Genomic DNA, 22661 nt, shown 5'->3' with positions numbered 1-22661 from the left:
ATTGGAAAACCATCGCCTCTACTGCAGAATGGGCCACATTAGTGCTTTTTGAAGCAGGCAAGTGAATGACCATTTTATAAATCTTCTGAGAGCCCAAAGGCAAGCACTTCAGAGTTAGGACCAGAGTGCAATGTCTAGATAAGAAGGGTAAGGGGCCTGAAGATGGTACTTGTGGTCTAGTCCATGCTAGTCCCTGTGTCTTCCTAAGTATGGGCTCAGGGATAAGAGGACAGCTGTGCAAATTGTTCTTAAGCTCATCAGACAAATTGCTTCCCATCCCCAGTCCATCCTGCTATAGTGATGGCGGCTTCTATCACCAAACTGGCAGAGCTTCTAAAACAAGCCACATTCAACACTCTTCTATTTGTAGCCCCTACTCACTCGAAATCCATAAAAATCCACACTGAGTAAAGATGAAACACAGGAGAGCTTTAGAGTTCAAAGAAGACGATTTTGCTAGAATGCCCCTTGTGGGGGGTGGAGGGCTAGAAGCAGAAAATTTTATTTCCTGATCTAGAGACTTAGGGACCCTTGAAGGAAAAGGAGGTCGATGAAGCTAAAAGAACAGGTCAGAGGGTGTAATAAATTGGCTGTGTATGCATTTTCTCTAACTGTCAGTATTTAATAGGTTAAAGAATATCAGTGAGGATGAATCATTTCTGTTTGAAGCACAAAACAGATTGACACAGAAACAAAGAGGCTTGGAAGCTTTATATTCTTTGGTTCTCTGAACAATAAACGGCCTTGTCTCGTCAACATTTGGAGTCATTTTTCCCAGGGGGATGATTACTATTTGAGCGGGATGAAAGAGTAGCATTCTCATGATCCATTTTCCTTTCCTCAGACTAAAAGATGTGTCTCTTTAGGAGGCAGCCCTTTGGACGCATTAAGGAGTTTGAGCGAATACAGGCAGCCACGTGGCTTACACGTACTCTTCCAGCTGGAGGAAAGACTAAAACCAGCTGAGAGAATCAGTCCTCAAACTTTCAAAGTTTGCTTGAAATGTGTATGTCAAAGAAAGGAGACGCTTTCAAGAAACTAGGTGTAAGGTTAGATCCTCCCAAGATTTGAGTGATCCTGCCTAGCTATATGTGAGGTTAGAAAATGAAAGCCCAAGTAATTAACAGAAAATGTCAAACTCGCGGACGAGAGGCATCAATGTTTCATTACAGTACAGTGCTTGGCTTCAAGATCCTCAACTCAAACAGTTATTAAAAATAAAGTGTAGAATTCCTAGCATTTAAACTCTCCAGGCAACTGGAAATAAAATGGGCTCTCAGAGCCAGAATGGATGAAACCTACAAGCTATAAACCTGAGCCCTAGCTCTCATTAGATTTTAGGTATGTTTTTCTTCTAAAATGTGTTCTTGTGATCTCTCGGTCTGCAGAACTGGGAAAAAAAAATTTGTGAACAACTGGCACCAGAGGGACTGCAGAGCTACTTGCTGACAGTTGAAATCATGAAGCCGTTACCATGCTCCAGCGCTTTCATGGGAAACCAGAAGAGGATGAGGGAGTGGACCAAGGCGTTGATGCAGTGACCCCAGAAAACCTAAGGGAAAACAAACCAAGGGAGTCAGGAGCTGCCCACAACTCTTGACCTCTGTGCAACTCAACAAATGCTTCATTGTGAAGGATACTGGCAGCGGGCTGCGTAGCTCCAGAAGTGGAGTATTATTCTTGAAGTTAAAAAAATACCGATTTCCTCATTTTTACATACAAATGACTGGACTATCTCCAGATAATATTACCTTGCTGCAAAGACCTAAATATATATGCACAGATATATGGGCCAATACACAATCTGCCCACATCCAAAAAATGAATTATAATCCTTTTTTAGAATCATAAAAAAAAGACAACAGACTTTTACAATCATCTAGAAAGAGAAAGGTATTAGGTCAAAATTGTTAACAAGAGACAGGAACTGTGGACTTTCTGAAAGCATTAAAAACACTTTAAATGTAGATTCTTACATGGCGCTCTGACTCTTTCGTTCTGCTTTTTAAAATCCCTCCCAAGCAACTTGTTAATTTCTAGGAGTTTGGTTAATATCATGCACGTTTAAAAATTCTCTTTAAGCACTTGAAAGGTCAAACAGAAGAACACAAAGTTTAGTTCCTTCTAAATTATAGTTTCATAAATGCATTTCAATGATCTTTTTAACTACTGAGATGACAGAACTACTACACTGAAGCCAGCTCAAAATTATTCAGAAAATCTACAGATTGTGCTGGGGATTGTCATATAGCTTGATCCTAAATAGTGGTAGGGAAACAAAAAAAAAAAAAAAAAGAAAAGAGAAAAGAAAAAATTGTAAGCTTTTTCCATTTTTAAATGCTCAGTTTTTTTCTTCCTTCTCCCTGACCTTCTCACCCAACCCCTCAAAAAAAAAAAAATTCTCCAAGGTGTCTGCTTGGAGCATTCTCAGCGCTACTACCTTTTAAGTGGGTCCATTCCCTACCCTCTTCCCATCTTACAGGGTCTTTGAATTCAAGCTCTGTAAAAAAACAGGTTTATGTAAAGAATGCAGAACCAACAGGCCATGCTTCCCATTGATAAAATCATAGTAAATAGGGGCTGATACAATTATTCATTCGAGTCTTCCTGTGTATGGAAGACACTAGAACCAATAGGATCCATTTTGTTTTTTCCAGGCTTGAATGCGCCTATTATGCTCTCCTCAAAATAAGGCAGCTCTGAAGGAAGACCATCAGTAATACCTGGCTCAAACCGAAGGCTTCAGAGAGTGTTCTCCTACAGAGGACACCCCTTGGCATCCTTAACCAAGGCCCCACTGGCTACCCAAGCAAATCACGCACGTGTCCCATGCCCAGGAATTTCACTGAACTCTGTTAAAATGTTTCAGTGAACCTCTGTTTCAACTTCCTAATCCCCTCCTGCACAAAAATCTAAGACAGAAACATGGCAATACAGGCATCCTGCACCGAGCCAGGCACATGTCTTTCCTTCTGGCCGGTGGCCCTCAACCACTCTGCCCCCTAGCTATGACTGGCAGCCCCGTGAGATTCCCTTTGCCAGTACTGACTGCGAATCCTGGCAACACCGAACCCAGCTTCTGCTTGGCCCTTTGCAGGACTGCTTATGCCTTTTAGGTCTAGGGGCTTTCTCTCCTCTGATTCTCCAGTCTGAAAAAAAAAAAAGGTACCTAGGACTGACTTGGTTCCTGCGTTGACATCTGGCCAATTTTTCTCACTAGCTAAAGAAACTTTTTCTTTTAAAGGAAAAACCAAGCATGGTGGAGAGAAAACTCTGTTAGGCAAGCTCCCAGCCCACCTCAATGCAGGGCTTTATGAAGGGTAAGGGGAGTCTCTGACAGCTGATCCTAGAGGCCCCAGGGCCATGGGTGCTGCTGGCCACACATGGACAAGAGGAAAGGAGTCGACAAGCAGGAACTGAACGTGCAACATGGAAGCTTCCTTTCCGAGCTGCCATCTTGAATTCACTGCCTTGCTATACTGGGAGAGGGCAGGGGTCTCACTTCGTCTTGAATGTTCTCTCTAATGCATTAGCTCTCTCCCAGGCAGATAACTAGAGCTGGAAGACATACAGCAGTGCTTATGCCCTTCTGAGCTGACGATTGTGCAATAACACCGTGTACCTTTGTGTTGAAGCCTTCTGCATTCTGGGTGATTTTGTAGAGCTGTGGGAACCTGAGCATGCTCTCCTGGGTGCAAGATCTCTCGAAGATTCCCAGCGTGAAGGGTGGTAGTGCGGTGAAAATCTGTATGGAGAACAATGAGCCATTAAAAGAGGATGCTCTGATTCGCCTGGCTTAGGTGTTTCCGTTCTATGGAATGATGACTTAATTTTAAGTCAAGTCCGAACCTGAGGTTCAATGATTCACAACTCCCCAGACACCCTCCAAACAAAGAAAGTGCATGAGAGACCATCTTTAATTGTTACTTTAATCAGCATAAAATGAATCCATTGGACATTAAAAACAACACCATAAATATCTGATTAGCTAAGAAATCATGTTAAATTAACAACTACCTTCCTTTGTCAAATGAGTGGTGATTTAGGTGGCTTTGTGGAGTGTCGGGCTTTCCGCGAGCGTCGGCTGAGGCACAATTTTACAACTTCCCATCCTGATCTTACACTCAGATTTCAGGAAGCACGGTGTACTTCATCCATTTATAAATCTGACAGACATTTATTGGGAATGAATTATGGGCCAGACACTGTGATAAGCACCAGAAACAGGTACGGAGATTTAAAGACAGAAGAAGAAGAAGGAAAAGAAGCAGGTCCCTGACCTCCAGGAACTCCGTCTACTACAGAGGTGGAGACGGGCAGCCGGCAGCAGGCGTATAAATAAACGCATAAAACACAGCGCTCTGTAAAACTACTCATCAGGGTGAGGATGGAGGAGGAGAAGGGAGAGTCAGGAAAGGATTCTGGGACCAGAGTGCCTGACCTGTAAGGTACCAGACCTAGGGGATTTGGCAGGAGGAAGAGGGATGTTGGGGAGAGGGGCACAGGAGGAAGTACTCCCCTAAAACAGGCCCCCCCCGCCGACAAAGCTTCAGGTCTGAACACATGTGGTACATTTGGGGGTAGGGGTTGGATATCCAGGGTGGTGGCTGGCTGAGGACAGGGCACAAGATAGGGCTGGGAAGGAGACAGCAAGTTCGCATGACAATGAGTTTCTTGGGCAGATGGCTCCTTCCGAGACTTCTACCTTTACCTGTAATCTACAGGGGGCGGACACACCCTTGTGTTTTGGAAAGAGAAAGCCAGATTCTGAAGAAGAGGTTTGGAATAAATACGTCATTCCAGCCCAGAGGGTACAGCAGTCCTGCAGGTCATTCTCTTGGTTCTGGGAATGGCTCGGAGACTGGGTCGCTCGCTGTTTAGCATCAGCTTCGAGCAAATCCATGCCCGCAGACACAGCAAGCCCTCAAGCCCGTGGGAACTGGACGTGTGCCTCTGAGAATGCTGTGGACACCAGTTACTGGGAGCCTGAGTCCAGATAAATAAGCCTTTCCCAAATCTCTTAGGATAAAGCAATCAGAGATGTGGTGGAGGGAGGCCAATAAAACTTGCAGGCTCCGCTCTCACCCTGGAGCAGAAAGGAAAACAGCGCTGGGATGTCAACGTTCTTCAGATTTCAAGGATAAAAGGATCAATAGTGGCCATACTTGTCTCTCTCACAAGAATACGAGTGGTCTGTTCAAGGGAGGTACTCCTAACAAACATCCCGGAAGCTTTGCACACTCTTAGTACATCAACTCACCCTTGTGCTATCGTGCACACTTGATACTGCCATCCTTACTTTTTTTCCTTTTTTCCTTGACCTTCTACCCACTTCAAATCGTCCCACCCTTCACCAATGGCCAACTGCCCGGTAGGACCTACCATATTTTCAGCCTGCTTACAACATACCACATACACATACATATACTTTTTGGGGATCATTCTTTGTTGTTACAGAAACAAGACATTATTACACATTTTTCTTCCTCATATTTCTCTCACAAAACAATGCATTATGGGATGCCCTTCAAGTCTGCTGGGTCTGACACTATACAATCTTTTTCATGTCCACCTGGTAATTCATAGTAGGAATGTACCGTATTTTTTAAGCTCTTCACCTACAGATAGGCATTCATTTGTTTCCACTTCTTTGTTCCAAAAAACATTATATAATAAACATCTACAATATATTATAACATATATACGTTATATTTATATGGGAAGGTTTCCCAGAAACAGGGCTGTGGGGTAAAAAGGCATATGTGGGGTAAAAGGCATTTATTTTAAAATTTTAATTTTAAAAACAAGATGCTGCTTGGTTGCTTTCAAAAAAGGTTTACCTTTCCCTCACACAGGACAATAGTAATCTTGTCCCTGCTTCCCTATCAACAATAGGTGTTATATTTAATATTCTCCAGACTAAAAAAGTCAGAGATATTAACTCTTACTTTAAAAAATTTACACTTCTGGGGCCCCTGGGTGGCGCAGTCAGTTGAGCGTCCAACTCTCGGTTTCAGCTTAGGTCATGATTTCAGGGTCCTGGGATTGAGCCCCATGTCCGGCTCTGCGCTCAGCACGAAGTCTGCTTAGAGTTTCTCTATTTCCGTCTCCCTCCGCCTCCCCACTCCCTGCACTAGCTCACACACACTCTCTCTCTCTCCTTCTAAAATAAAAAAATAAATCTTTAAAAAAAATTTACATTTCCCTGACTCCTGGTGTGTTTGAGAATGTTTTTATTTATTTGTTGGACGTTTGGATTTGCAATTTTGTGAACGGTCTAGTCAAGTCCTTTGTCCATTTTCTATTTGTGGTTTATCCACTTTCCTGAGTTCTTAGAGTATAACGGATATCCATTCTGTCTTTATATTATAAAATGCACTCTGTCTCCTGGCTTTCTTTACGGTTTCTCTTGTCGTATAAAAGCGTTTACTTTTTATATGGTCAAGAAGAGCTTTGAGTGTCCAATTATGGTTATGAAAGTTTTCAGGAGTTCCTTGCAAGGAAGCTTACAGTTTTCATTTTTCACATGTAAGCCTTAACATATCTGTAATTTATTTATATATGTGATATAAGACGGGAGTCCAATTTTATTTTTTTCCAAATGAAAAGCCAGTTGTTAGAACACAACTAATGCAAACTTTTCCCATTAACCTAAAATAGCACTTTTGACATTTATTAAATTCTCACATATTACAGATCTGGAATCCAAAACTGGAACTTACTTCTGGATTCCCTAACTTATTAGTCCAGTTTCGGGTCAGCATCACATTGACTTGGTTACAACAGGTTTGTAGTATAGTCTGATGTTCAGTAAAGAGAAGTTGACCCTTACGATTGTTCTTTTTTGTACTTTACATCTTTATTCTCAGGTATGTGTTAATTCCATTTATACTTCGATATCATTTAATGCAACTCCCTCCCCTCCACCAATCACGGAGATTCTATTTGGGATACATAAATTTATACATCAATTTAGAGGAGTTTTTTGTGTGTGTGTGTGTGTGTGTGTGTAATACAGTCTTCTCATACAAAAGAATCATATGCCTTTCTATTTGTTTAACTCCATTTTGTATACTTAAAAAGATTTTGGACTTTTTTTTCCTATTTGGTACTATAAAAATTTTTCCTATGCAATGTATATGAAAGTGACTATCATACCTTTGCATTTCCAAGTGCTCATTGCTAGAGTTAAAAAAAAAAAAGCTATTGATTGCTAGGATAGAAAAAAGCTATTGTTTCTTATATATTTATTATGGATCTAGTCACCTTATAAATTCTTTTATAATTCTAGTATTTCCTAACTGGTATGTTTTGGGTTTTCTAGATATACAGCCATTTGTGAACACATTTAAAAGGCCACTTTTTGTGTGCATATTTGTATAAGCAGAGAAATCATTTTTTCTAGTATTTGTAATAGTTATTTAATTTTCTTGGCAGTTGCTGAAAATTCCAAAAACAATGCTGAATTATATAGTGATTTCAGGCATCCCTGACTAATTTCTTATTTAAAATGAAATCATTTAAGAATTTTACCATTTATGGCAAGATGCTACTGTTTTTTTTTTTTTTCTTTCTTTCTTTTTTAGTAGTCTGGATTATAGTTAATTGGCTTCTTTCTTTCCTATTTTACTTAGAGTTCTTATTTTGGGAATGGCAGCTGACTTGCCTCAAATACTTTCTCAGCATCTACTGATGAGATCAGGTTTTTCTTTTTCTTTTGTTGATATAATGATATTTAGAAATATTTAAAAAGTTTGAACCTCCTATATTCCTGAAATAAACCCTACTTGGTCAAATATTTTATTCTTTGGTTGAACTCTATTTGCTGCTATTTTATTTATAATTTTTATAATTCTGTTTACAAGCGAGGTTGGCTCACAGTTTTTTCTTCAAATTATGCTGACTTCATAAGATTAAATGGGATAAATTTTTGCAACAGTTTAAAACACATTAAGAGTTATCTCTTAATAAAATAAGAGATGAAATCTAACTGAAATCCATCTGATCACAGTGGTTCTTGTAACCATAAAATAAAATGATGGAGAAATTTGATTATGGATATAATGAGAATCCAATGGGATGGCATTCATTCATTATTCTGAGAGATTTAAGAGTTTCAAGTCAGTTTTAATGCTATTTAATCTGCTATGAGAAATGATGACTCACTACTTTAGCTGGCCTGGGGAATCAAATATAAATATAAAGAGTAAATACAGAAGAAGAAAAAGCAAGGCAAGCAAGACAGAAATACTGTTTGGAGAAAATGGCAAGAGGAAATCCAGCCCAGAAGAGGGGTCACTGGTGAACGTCTCAGATGTCCCAAACTGCCTCTTGTACCATCCTGTACTCTGCAGTGAGGCTGGAGTGGGAAAAACCTACTAAATAGACATTATTGGAACAGCAATGGCAAAAACTGGAATATGTGTGTGCATACACACACATGTCTATGGTGTGTGCATGTGTGCCCGCGGGGTGTGTGCACACACATGCATGTGTGCAGAGAGACAATGCAAATGCGGACAAAATGCTAATAACTAGGAATCTAATACAGGAGTTCTTCATACTCTTGTTGTGATATTTCTCTAAGTTTCAATTTATTTCAAATAAAAGTTACCAAAACAAAATCTCTTTTTAAGATTTTACTTATTATTTGAGAGAGAGAGAACACGAGAGAGGCACATGCAGTGGGGAGGGAGAAGCAGGCTCTCCCCTGAGCAGGGAGCCCGACACAGGGCTCGATCCCAGGACCCCAGGATCATGACCTGAGCCGAAGAGCTAAAGGCAGATGCTTAACTGAGTGAGCCACCCAGGCACCCCCTGCCCCAAAACAATTCCTATGGGGAGAAATTTCCACTTTCTCAAAAGGTTTGGCCCTTTCGGCATGATTGAGTTCTGGAGGCCAACACCTTTTTAACACCACTTCATAGACCCTTGACCATCCCAACTCTGCCACCACTGGTAGGCATCTCACTCTAACACCTGTTCTGTGGACCTGTAGTGACATAGGGCCATTTCACCTTGCAATTCACTTCTCTATTGCAATATTCTCGTTTCTGTAGTCTGGGGGACACAAAGAGCATACCACACATTCCGAACTGTAGAGATCAAAGTTTATTGTGGGTCCTAAACTTTCATATGCACAGCCATGACTAAAAAAAAAAAGTATTTAAAATTTTGGGTTTTTTTCAGTATCTCTGAGAAACTCTGATGGGGCTTAGGAATCTGCATCTTCAAACAAATCCTGGTTATTCTAAGTGGTGTGTGGACCCTGCTTTGACCAACGCTGTCCCATAGCCTATCAGCATCTTATGCATAGCAGGCCCTCAATGCAAGTTTGTTGGATTAATTTGAATTGCCCAAGGCTGCACGGAGCTAAGAAAAGAAACCAGCTGTCACGCCTGAGCATAAAAGTAGGGCTAGCCTCCATGCCTCGTGTGACCAGGTGACTTGTATTCCAGTCCTTAGCTCTAAAGTACAGTCTTACAGGTCTCGGCTTCCTATTTATAAATATGTATATGGGCATGGATTTGGCCCTTTCTGGCACTAAATCATTATGGAGCAGTCAGCATAATTTTAATCGACTCAAAACAGTTTTAAGTTCTGCGAAGTTGACAATCTGTCTGAGGGGAGGTCCCTGAGCTTCTATCCATGTGGTAGGTGAATTAGAGTAGCTGTTTTGGCACAGTAATGAACGGGCATTGATTCAGCCCTGCTCTCACTATGGTCACCTTTGCCTTTCGAGCCTAAGTATTAGCAACAAATGTGTTAGCACACTTGGTCGTGGCACAGTTCCTAACTGGCCAACACTGTTTAAACTCAAGATCTGAACTCAGGCTCAGTGGCCGCTTAGTCTATCCATTTGACCTTTTTAACTTGTCAAGCTACACAGGGCTAGAGCAACCTATCCTATGCGGCATTTTATACCCAGAACCTAGCATGGTAGCTGCTAAAAAACAAAATAAATAAGTAAGTAAAAGACTGAGTGGACAGATGACTTGAACATGCAGCCACAAATATGTATACAAGCTGTAAATATTTATAGCACTATGATTATACTGTATGTCTGGTAACTGCCACCTATACCAACCCCTGATGGCTGCTTCTGACTATAAACTCCCACAGGGCAGGCAGTGTCAGAGTTAGTGTCCAAAAGACATGGGAAAGTGCAACTCGAAATGTTGCATGCTGGGTCTCCAAAGCACCAGGCTATAAGCCCCTTAGTTCTCACTGCCCAACAAAAAGCTAAGTAGCTACACTTCATCATTTTTGGCTTGTAGTTTATATTTATTTCTAGATTTTGAATCCACAATAGTGAAGTAATGAAAAAAGAACTCTAGAATCATGAAAAATACTGAACAAGCTGATTACCATTCACCATGGGAGCTGGAAGTCAGCATTATTTTAGCACTAGCAGCGGAAGAAAACACTCTTCCACAAGGACAGATACTCTTCTAAGAAGGACAAAAAGGACAGTAGATTACGTACTATATATGCGTGTCTATGCTTAGGAATTCCGCAATAAAATTATGAAGTGAAATGGGTTGAGATGTAGCTCAGAAATTTTTACTTGAGCTAAAAACATGGAAATGTTGTGCAGGCATTTAGTAAGGAGGTAACAAGGGTCTATTATCAAGATATATGGGTTAATAATTTCATGGGGTTATTCAAGAATGATCTGCTATGATTGAAACCATGTGTGGAGAGCTTGGGCTTCTGCAGGATGTGTCGCAGCAACAAAGGCTGTAAAGATGTATTTGTGCCGCCTGCTATGTATACAGATGATTGACTTAGATACACTTCCCAGACATAAACAGTAAAGGAATGTCACTGAAGTTCCGCATGCTATCTGATAGAGATGGAGAATGCTTACCACATTGTACAAGCCGATGCACCAACGTTCAAATAAAATCTGCCCAGAAAATCCATTAACAAAGGCGAACCAAAGCTGAAAGAGAAGAAAGTTCAAGAAGTTTTATATCAATATTGACCCAAATGTTTCCATTCACTGAAGAAGTAGCAGGGGAATGCGGACCACCAGCTGGACACAGCTGCTGAGGGATAAAGAGCCACAGGACGTGGCGGTCATTCTTTCATAAAATATAAGCTCCCAATATCACACTTACTGATATTTTCAGGGACATTTATACTGATGGCATACATCGATTTGGTAATATGCACATATTTACAGAAAAGCAACTTATATTTAATTTATATCAAATATGTTTCATGGCAATACCTTCTCATTGACTGGAAGAGTCTCAAATTCATGCTCTTTTTCCTTATAAAGTTGATTTGATAAATAGGATTTATCTTTGTAGGACTTTCAAACAGATAAAAACCATAAATAAAAAACAACAAAAACTCCTTTCTAGGTCATTTGTGTGCTTAGCTCATAAAATATTGACCTTCCTTAATTGGATGTCCACCACCTCAGTGAAGGTCAAAACGCGGTAATATGGAGGGAACACGCTCAAATCATCTTCAGGAGTAACATGGGATGTATAAATAAATAAAATGTAGACAATTATTTATGTCTTCAAGCGGACTATAATTCTAATTGATTAAGCAAGACTGACATAAAAACAACTGCGGAGCAAAATGCCATGGCATAAAAATATTTTAGAGAAGGAGCCATCAGGAAGCATAATTAGGAGAAGATGTGGAGCAGGAAGAGTGCAACAGAAGAGGGGCGAGCCACCATAAGGATGGACAAAAACCTGATTTAGAAGGAGGCAAATATGGAAAAATGAAATATAACATGCCGCTGCTTACAATCATCTAAATTTATGGGGTACAACCGGAGTCCAGTGATTTGGAGGTAGACCGTAAAGCAACCTGTGTGAATGACAGAACCCACCTTAGTGGTAAAAACCAGGACAGACTGAATCTGTTACTAGAGTAGAACTACAGTGGCAACACAAAACAGCTACCCCATGATAATAAGAGCTGAGATCAACTCTGCTACTGAAATTTTACTGACTCCAGGTCAGTTTCTTGAATCCACCAGACTAAGCTTCTTGTGAAAGGAACTGTTCCCTACTCTGCACAACTGTACTGAGTGTGATACCTAGTACAGAGGACTCACCGAGCCCCAGTGGGATCATATGAAACACACCTCAATTCAATTGCCAGATGAAGTTTTCCCAAGCACAGCTTTTATTAACTCATCCCCTGGTTTAAAAAACTACTACGGATCTCTCCTAAACCTAAGATAAGCTTGCTGACCTTGCTGACCTTCAAAAATCCTTCCACAAGCCAACACACTCTTAAATCTAACTGTCTCCTAAGAGGTCCCCATGAGGCATGGCTGTTCTCAGTCAAGAAATATTGATGGGAGACTAAGATTCAGAAGTTTGTGCTGTGTTCTGCACTCAGAATATTTTTTACAACTCCTGTTCAAATATTAGCTGTCCCTAAAACAACATTTCCAATCACACTGTTTTCTAACCACTAGGGGCCTTGACAATCAATACTTCAACCAAGCTTTTAGTTCAGTGAGAGCCTGGATCCACATTTGACTTATTTCAAGAGTTGTAACCTTATTTCCCCCCAAGACTGTGTTATACTTCTGTATTCTCCTACTCAAACAAGTGAGTGAACACTGATAAATATCTAGTGAACACGTAACTGTTTTATTGCTTAATTCAGTTAATTCATCGTCTTTTTTTGAAGGTAGAGTAGTGATATTTCTACAGCTCTCCCCCCTCCCCAACTATCAAGTTAAAACAGCGAAAATAATTGAAAATAGAAAATAGCTACTCTCAAGGAAACTATGGGATAGCCTTTATTAAAATACAGATGACACAGAATGGAAATAACAAACACAACAAGATTAACTCAAATAAGGGGTACTACTGATAGCAGATAAAACCTACAGAATATAAAGTTTTCCAGGAAATAGGGGAAACAATCCAAGAAACAGCTGAACCAACTCTGTTTAAAGGGGGAAATCTAGAAGCAGGGCCAAGTCGTGGCTAAGGTCCTTTGTCCCATTCAGCACAGCAAGCAAACTGAGGTTGAGGGGCAATGTGCACACATATGACGTTCCCCCCCAAGAAGCAATGAGGAGGATGGCAGGGTAGAGTAGGGAGCATAAATGACCATCAACTGGGCAGACACTGATCAAGGGAACCTGAAAAGAAATATATGCAAACTCGTTTAACAGAAAACTCATAACATACACACATTCAGTGTGAGATATACGACTCCCCCCAACCCGCCGGAGGAGAAGAAATCGCAGTGAGGGAGGTGCTTATTGCTGCAAAGCGACAGGTGATCAGTGCGGAAGAGGCAGAACATTTGATGACAAAGTGTTCTGAGACAGTTTTGCAGCCCCTCTTCCCTAGACATGATCAGAAAATCAGAAGGAAAACACAAACATATATGTCTATGAAATAATATGATAGATGAATAAATGACAATGATATGAAATAATTTCTACAGAAAGAACCAGGTCACAGGGCAGAAGAATATCTTGAATGCTCTTGACAAGCACAGAAGTACTCAAGAAAATATGGCTTTTCACTGAAACAAGAGCTAAAATAAGATGTCTAAGATATCAAAGAAGGAAACAAATAAGAAATAGTCAATGGAATATTACTCAGCTATCAAAAAGAACAATATCTCAACATTTGCAGCAACATGGACGGCACTGGAGGAGATAATGCTAAGTGAAGTAATTCAAGCAAAGAAAGACAATTATCATATGGTTTCACTCATGGAACATAAGAAGTAGGAAGATCAGTAGAAGAAAGGGATAAAGAAAGGGGGGTAATTAGAACGGGGAATGAAGCATGAGAGACTATGGACTCTGGGAAACAAACTAAGGGCTTCAGAGGGGAGGGGGATGGGGGAATGGGATAGGCTGGTGATGGGTAGTAAGGAGGGCATGTATTGCATGGTGCACTGGGTGTTATACGCAACTAATGAATCATGGAACTTTACATCAAAAACTAGGGATGTACTGTATGGTGACTAACATAATATAATAAAAAAATATTATTATTAAAAAAAAGAAATAGTCAATGTTGCAGATAAAAGGCACATAAAGGGGGATAGCTCTCGGAACTGATACTGCTGACACAACACTTAGGGATAGGGAGGGAGGGCTTGGGAAAACAAATGTCAAACAAAGCACAAAAGGTTAACAATCATTTTAAGAGAAACTGACAGGCTTTCAAAGATAACCAAAAAATTCCAAAAAGGAGTAACTTAAAAAAAAAAAACCTAGAATAGAAAAAAATGTTCAAAGATATAATAAAAGAGAAATTCTGAAATACTCTACTACCTTACTCAGCCAATAGGGAGAGCAACGCTTGTTCCCAGGAAACAAAACCACAGATAAAGATTAACACCTACTGGTACCCTGATATGTGAATTAATGAGTTAAAATTTTATAAGATCGCTACTTTAATATATTCTGGCAGAAAAAAGCAGCTAACCTACAAGGGGAAAGATCAATTGGCTTCACATTTCTCCCCAGTATACAATACCAGAGGCCAGTGGGAATGTTTACAAGTCCTTAGGGAAGTAACACAGGACAAGAATTTCAACAAAAGATAGAAACCAAGGAAACATTAAGAGCTAAAAACATGACAGAAAATGATATGATGGAAGTAATAGTGTGTCTGTTGTACTAATAATACAGAAAATTTAAAATTTTCAGTGGATTAAAAAAATCAAAACATATACTACATATAGAGAAACATGTGAAATCAACATGAAAAAGAAACACAATTTGAATAAGATCAAATTCACAGACCTGACTCACAAAGCCCTACAGACCAGGTCCTCGCCTGCTGTCCAGACAGCACTGCTTCACCTTCACTGAGTTATAATAGCCCTCTCTTGGTTCTTTGCAAGCACCAAGAATGGATCTAGCTTTATTATTCTGTACCCAAATATGAGGCAATTTTATCAACAGCATGATACAATATTTAGAAAAAATTATACGGTATTTTGGTCTCACTCTAAATACTCAAATGAATTATAGATGGCTTGAAGAGTTAAACATAAAAAACCAAACTCAAAGCAATAGGAGAAAACAGGGGGAAAAAAGCACTTTTGTATGTAAAACTCTGTAGACTTTAAGTTCAGAAACTGTACCAAAAGAGGGCTAAATTTGAAACAATTCATTTCTATAAAGAAAAATGTTAATAAATTTTAAATAAAATAAATAGTGCAAACATTTGTAATATCTGAAATGACAAAGGACTAACTTCCTTAATATATAAAGAGTTCCTACAAATGAAAAACAAAATGCCCAATAAGCTGATAGGGAAATAGGCAAAGAATATATGCAATATGATCACAGGGGGAAGAAAAACAACTTATAAATACAGGAAATCTCACTTTTTATGAAATACACACAGAGAGGGGTATCATGAGCAAAGACTTAAAGTTTCATAACCTGGGGAAATGGCTACCCTCATACCCAGATGCTAGTGTAACACTGTCTACAAATATGTTTAATGTACTTTTCCTTTGATTTAGTGATTCCATTTTTAGGGAATATGCTAAATGATATCTTATAGTTATAATCACATAGTATTCAACATGAAAATACAAGGACGTTTACCATGGCATTCAGAAGGATAAAAAAAATTAGGACCCACATGTACACTGATAGCTAGTTAAATGAATTATGGTTCATCTGTAGCAATGCAACACTGTGCAGACATTAAAAAAGAGTAATATAAAACTGTAAGCACTGTAATACAAAAGTCTTACAGATATATTAAAATGAAAAATATCAAGGTATATGTTGGATGGTCATGACTGTGCAGAATAGATACATATGCTTTTACAGGATAACATTCTGGAAGACATATGAGAACCGTAAAATTCTTTATCTTTAGGCAGCAGAAGTGATCTTTAGGAAGTAGTATGGAGTCTCATACTTCCTGTACAATTTTGAACTTTTCAAACATGTTCCTGTTTTATTTACAGAACTGCTTCAAGCAGTAATTGTCAACTGGGGTTGTTTTTTGCTCTGAGGACACTGACAATGTCTAGAGACCTTTGTGAGGGTGCTATTGGCATCCTGTGCGTAGAGGCCAAAGATTTGGCTGCATATCCTACAACCCCCAGGACATCTCCCTACAACAAAGAATTATTTGGTCCAAAATGTCAATCAATACTGCTACTATTGGGTGAAAAATACATTTATTAGGTCAACCTGATAAAACTTAGAAATCTTGGTGTAACAGATGTTTATTACAAGCAAAAGAATATGTGACAGATTGCATGAAGGCATGCTTCTATTTGTGTTGACAGGCTGTGGGTTAAGAACGCTTCACTTCTTTTACAGTAACTCTGGCCTGGCCTGGCCTGACCTCATACATACAACCACAGGCTCTAGTCTTTAGAGGCCGTGGTAGTACCGCATATGAATCCAGAACTTCACAAATTTAGATCCTTAAACCGGAAGTAGATCTTATTGCTAATGAGAAATTATTCTAAAGCCTGAGTGAGTTTCATGTAACTAAGACACTCATGTTGTGGAAAATACACAATAGGAGAAAAAAATATTAAGAAATCAACCATTTCTTTCCCAGCATTAACCTCTGCTCCAAGCAATCCTGAACCATGTATTTTAATCTTTACTTCAGATTAACATCCTTGATTAGCTGAATGCTGGTATATTTCCTCTAAGCAACCAGTGCTCTGATTCTGTCCGAGTTAGCACTGGCTTGGCCACATGTCTCTTTAAAGATTTTTGATATGTTTGTACTAATTTTTATCAGTTGCAGGTGGTGCTGCAGCTTTTTTGAAAAGGATAAACAAGCTCGTTCTCAACATTTCCAATTCAATTTCAATCTTCATTCAAATGATCCATTGTTAGACGATCAGACCTGTTTACTTCATTGGAAATATTTGTAGAGAAAAAAATTAAAACCAAAATAAGTGAAACAAACAAACAAAAGTCCATCTCCTCATTTCAAAATCCACAAGCTGGTTTTCTCTAACGTTGTAAACACTCAAACTTGATTTCATTTTGGCAAAAGTTCCATAGGTGAAATGGAAAAAAAGTATGAGAACACACTGTATTTTTAAATAATTTATACAAACGTAGTTTTTGTTTTATTTTATTCATGAGACAGGTACACAATGGCTCCCTGACCCACTATAAAACCAGACTTTCACACTGGGTAGCCATCTAGAAATGTTAATTCATATACAAAAAAGAAAACCCTGCCCGACTCCTGATCACGAAGGTCAGCTTTGGTGGCCCCCAAGCTCCCAGCTGCATACACCCAACACAGAGCCCTCAGTGCGAACGCACGGTGCAGTTACTCGGACCATGGCTCGCTTACAGCCGCTACACTTCACTCTTCTGGATTAATGGGGAGAAAGATTCCTCTGCCTTCACTTTCTTGTTAACTAGGAATGCTATTAAATGCATACAGTCAAAGCGGAGGGAGCCAAGTTCTGCCTGGCCAGCCTCAGCCTTGGTGAGTTGGTGGGAGGACCTGCCAAGCACTGACAACTTGCCAAGCTCCTGGGGTTTTTGGTCCTCAAATGTAGGGCTGTTATGAGCAAACTGACTCAAACTTATTAAATGGCTTTTCCTTCTTGGAAAAAGATCCTTCTTTGCTTTAACTGCTGTCTCACTGCCAAAAACGCAGTAACCGTCTTGGCTAATTGCAGACTCCCGTCTAGAGGTCCTGGCCGCATTGCACCATCTCAGCGGGCCATACCTGCTGCCACTCAGAGTCTCAACTAACAGCCAACAAACTTAGATGACAGCCTCATGTGGGGAAGGGAGGACCTGTTCCTTGATTGACTCTGTTCTTCCAAGACCCAGGGTAGAGGACTGAGGTGGGAAAGTACCCTATAGGGAATAATTAAGTAAATTAGCCGTATGGTTTCTTGCTAAAGTGGCAATCACATCATGATCTACTGATTTGCATGTCAGGTCTGAGCTGATTAACTGGCATTACAGATAACCTGTTTAAAAGTCAAAGTGCTACAATCTTTCTGGAATTTGCTCTGGCAATGTGTATTAGGATAAAAAATAAACATATACTTCATCGAAAAGTCCTATTTTTAGAAATTCATTCTCATAAATGTAATTACCCGTATGTAAAAATCTACCTTGTTTTTCAGTATGGGTAATAGTGGAAAACAAAAATAAAACAAAGCAAAAAGCAGAGGAAGAAAAAAGCCCCTAAAGTTCTTTATTAGGGGGTCAATGAAGCAAGTCTGTAAAACAGTAAGCACTTACCTTTTGAAATGTTAAATCTATAGGTATGTAAAGGAATGTATGCTAAAGAAATAATTCTAGATTGACAAAAGAAAAGACAAAATAAATAGATAAGTTGGTAGATAGGGAGGTAGGTAGACAGGAAATCAAGGGAAAAAAATCAGGGACACTATTCTAGACAAAGGGTTGTCAGAAATAATAAGGGTAATAATAATAATAATGATAACAACAACAACAGTAGCAAGATACTCTAAAAACTTTCCCCTCAAGTGTCTTCAGTCCAATAAATTATGGGATGTAGTGGTCAGCATTAAATAGTGACTACTGTAATAAATGGGTAGGGTTTCAGCTCTAAAATCTTTGGAGAGTTTTGTCTGAGTAAGTCCTGGACAGGTATGATGCTAGCAGCAAACACCACATACTTAGAAAACTGGTAAGGACTTTTTAAGTCAAACAAACAGAAAGCTACGGAGTAATGTGTAGAGGATCCACTTTTAAAAATTAATTATTTTTTCAAGTAAGCTCCACACCCAATGTGGGGCTTGAACTCACAACCGTGAGATCAAGAGCAGCGTTCTCTACCAACTGAGCCTATGTATAAAATCCATTTTTTTTGGGAAAACCGCAAGAAAAACACCATACATTTACATGTATTTGTATGAGTGCAAAGAAAAGTAGCCTAGCTAACCTGTTCCTATTGATTCCCTGGACAGGAATGGAGGCAGAGGAGAAGAAATTATTTTTCTTTATACATCTCTATTATTCTTACAACGAATCAGCGTTACATTAAAGAATCACACAGGAGAAAAGGCCTCGTTATTCTCTATCACTGCACCAGGCTCATTTCTCTGTTAGCTTGTCACATTAACAGTTTTTTTTGCAATGCTTGCTGCCTGTCTACCCCACGAACCCACTACCCCACCGTGTGTAAGATGTATGCTCTCTAGTACATACTCAGAATCCAGCGCAGTCCAGGTGCTCAATAAACGAATACATGCAGAATATTAGCACGTAAATTAAAGAGGAAAAGTCACTCAAATGGAGCACAGGACAGATCACAGATTTGACCAAACATATTTCATCCTAGTTTGAACACGTAATTGCTACGTGAGCACAGGCAACTTCCTTAGTCCCCTAGCTTAAATTTTTATTTATTTTTTTTAATGAACAAATGGAAAGAAAGCCACATACAGCAGAATGGTTATCTTGGTATTTTTGATGATGATAAAAGCTAACGTACGTTCTGTGCCAAGAATCTTCACAACATTCCAAACGAATATCTCATTTATATCTCATAACAATTTAACAAGTAGGCATTGTCCCCAGTTTTCACAAATGAGGAAATCAGGGCACAGGGAAGATCACAGATATTATGGCTGGTACCAAATAGGTTGTTGTTACCACCAGACCCTATATAACACATGAATTTTTTAAAAACATCAAAGTTACGGTGACTCAGAGTTGAGTCAACATTTACGGCCACTAATTTACAACACTGATGTTTTAAGATTGTAATGTGAACAAAATACTTTACAACTATAAGCACATAAGCAGATCAAAAAGCTTAAGAAAATGACCCAAATCTTAAGCCTCTAACGCTATGTAAGGAAGCTACCGGATCCTTTTTACATTAGAGTATAAAGTGTTTTTGGAAAATAGGCTCCAAAATCTTCCCTATTTTGCATAATAAAATGCAGTCACTCTGGTTTGAAATATTATCTTGCAATATTGTGAGCTAAAATATCATGATCTTTTGCTAATATAGTTGAAACCAAGCTAGTAGACAATCAAAAGCAAACCTCTAGCCTTTCGTTATCCAAATTATTTGACTAAAAGGACAACACAAATGCTAATGTGACAATCTAAGTCTTGTTTAATGGAACTAGAGCTTCAAAAATATAAGATAGAAATTGTTCATGAAAATAAATGCAGCATATGATGTACACATACACATTTCTTACTTTCTTTTCCTTTAAAATCCTAAATGATACAAAATATTAAATCTTATAGTTCAAAAGTCATAAGAGTTTAAATAAAGAAAAGTCTAGTAAACACTTTTAAAGTTTCTTTAATTACTAATTTTTCAATGCTACAAAATTCCCCACCTTTTTATGAAATGACATGCTTATCCAATAGAACATCAGGTAAATACAAAATCATGGTTCCTTCCCATAAAAGACCATAATACCGACCAGATGGTATATGCACAATTCAATTGATTTTTAATAAGGAATTCTTGGCACAATAGAATGTAATCGCTCCAAATTATGTCAAGGACTACTTACATTTTTTTATAGTTCCAGGCTAAAACTCTTCAGTCTGAATTCTGTGCTACAGGGTTAGGGAACAAAACAGCTCTGGAGACCAGTAATGAAATAATGAGCCTTTCATCTGGAGGTCATTGGTTAGGATCTGGTATCGTTCATTAATGACACAGTTGTTCCAAACTGTGGTGTTAGAACAGCGGCAGGGGGTTTATTATGGAAGGAGTAGCAGAAATATGTATAAGATCATTTCATTTATGGACAAAACCTATGTCAAATATAAAAAAAAATGTGTTTTATAACCAATAAAGTAATGCTTTTAACATATTGACAATAAGATTTAGTGCCTGGCTCCACAGGCCTGGGTCGTAAGAAGGCAAGTTTTGATGCTGTTTCTCCATCCTCTTCAGTCACCTTATGCCTGTGGCCTGAGCAAGGTGTGACATTTTCTTATTTTCTTGTTCTGGAAAGCAGGGAAAACGTCTGCCTTCTGTCTCAGAGGAGAATTATGAGGAAATAATCATCCATATTTTTAAAATTCAGTTATTGAACTATTTACTAAGATCCTGCTTCAAGTTTTGCTCTGTGCTATGCCTCTGAATTACAACGATGAAGTGCATACCATCCTTGCCCTTAAAGAATTCAGTCTGGCTGAGGACAGGTTTGGAATGCATTAGAGGTATGAAAAAGTTCTTTGGGAACACAATAGAGGGAGAAATGCGTTCTCTCTATAGCAACAGCTTTTCCAAAGGTGGTGGGTACTTGGAATATCAGATTCCATCAATCAATTTGGTGGGAGGGGGGAATGGGAATTACAGGTAGGGGGAACAACTTGTACATAATTATAGCAGATGTGGATTTCCAGGTGGCTAGAACAAAGAAAATGAAGTGAGAGGAGAGGGCTGGGTCCAGACTGTGAAGGACACTGGACAGGTGTTCTTCAAATATGTGAACAGCTATGCATGTATTGCCTAAATGTACCTCGAAATCTGAACAACTCTCTCAATGGATTTTTATTTATTTATTTTATTGTGGCGAAATATATATAACTTAAAATTTACCCTTTTAACTATTTTTAAGTGTAAAATTCAGTGGTATTAAGCACATTCACACTGTGGTAAAACCATCAGCACTATCTCTAGAATTTTTTCTTCATCCCAAACTAAAACTGTTCCCATAAACAACTCCCCATTTTCCCTCCCTCTTGCCTGTGGTAGCCACTCTTGTACTTTCTGTTTCTGTGCATGTAACTATTCTAGTCATTTCGTGTAAGTGGAATCATGCAGTATTTGTCCTTTTGTGTCTGCCTTGTATCTCTCAACATAATGTTTTCAAGACTCATTCACGTTATAGCAATTATTAAAATTTCATTCCTTTTAAAGCCACATAATATTTCATTGCACATATAGACCATATTTTGCTTAGCTATTCATCCACTGATGTCTCAACTTGGGTTGCTTCCATCTTTTGTTTACTGTAAATAATATACCTATGAGCCCTGGTGTTCAAGTATTTGTTTGAGTCCTTGTTTCCAATTCTTTTGGGTATATATGCAGAGATAGAAGGGCTGGACTATAAAGCAGTTTTATGTTTAATTTTTTGAGGACTTTCCCACCTGCAAGGCACAAATATTCAATTTCTCTACATCCTCACCAACACTTGTTATTTTCTGTTTCATTCTCTCTTTCTTCTCCTTCTCCTTCTTCTTCTTCTTATAGTAGACATCCTAGTGGGTATGGATTGGCATCTCATTGTGGTTCTGATTTGCATTTCCTTAATAGACAGAAATGTTGAGCATCTTTTCATGTGCTTCTTGGCCATTTGTATACCTTCTTTGGAAAAATGCCTATTCAAGTTATTTACTGATTTTTGAATTGGGTATTCTTTTTGTGTTGTTGGAGTTCTTTATATATACTGGATATTAATCCCTTATCAGATACATGATTTACAAATATTTTCTCCCATTCTGTGGGCTACCTTTTCATTCTATTGGTAGTATTTTCTGATGCACAAAAATTTTAATTTGAAGAAGTCCAACTTATCTGTATTTTCTTTTGTTGTCTGTGCTTTTGGTGCCACATTCAAGAAATCATTGCCAAATCCAATGCCATGCTTTTCCTCCATGTTTTCTTCTAAGAGTTTTATAGTATTAGGTCTTTGATCCACTTTGAGTTAATGTTTCTTTATGGTAT

General features: G+C 38.8%; 1 protein-coding gene across 1 annotated transcript in view; it reads right to left on the bottom strand.

Moving 5' to 3' along the window:
• The window catches only part of ATP8A2 (ATPase phospholipid transporting 8A2), a 498496-nt gene that overhangs the window by 174131 nt on the left and 301704 nt on the right, over positions 1-22661 (bottom strand). Inside the window, exons 26-28 of the mRNA XM_034663775.1 lie at positions 10871-10945; positions 3623-3745; positions 1474-1552 (exon numbers count right to left, since the gene is read on the bottom strand). Coding sequence (XP_034519666.1) covers positions 1474-1552; positions 3623-3745; positions 10871-10945 — 277 coding nt within the window. The remainder of the gene's footprint in view (positions 1-1473; positions 1553-3622; positions 3746-10870; positions 10946-22661) is intronic.

Source organism: Ailuropoda melanoleuca, chromosome 7, assembly GCF_002007445.2.
Source record: "Ailuropoda melanoleuca isolate Jingjing chromosome 7, ASM200744v2, whole genome shotgun sequence".
NCBI lineage: Eukaryota > Metazoa > Chordata > Mammalia > Carnivora > Ursidae > Ailuropoda > Ailuropoda melanoleuca.
The sequence above is the reverse complement of the archived record's forward strand: the minus strand, read 5'-3'. Positions and strand labels throughout refer to the sequence as shown.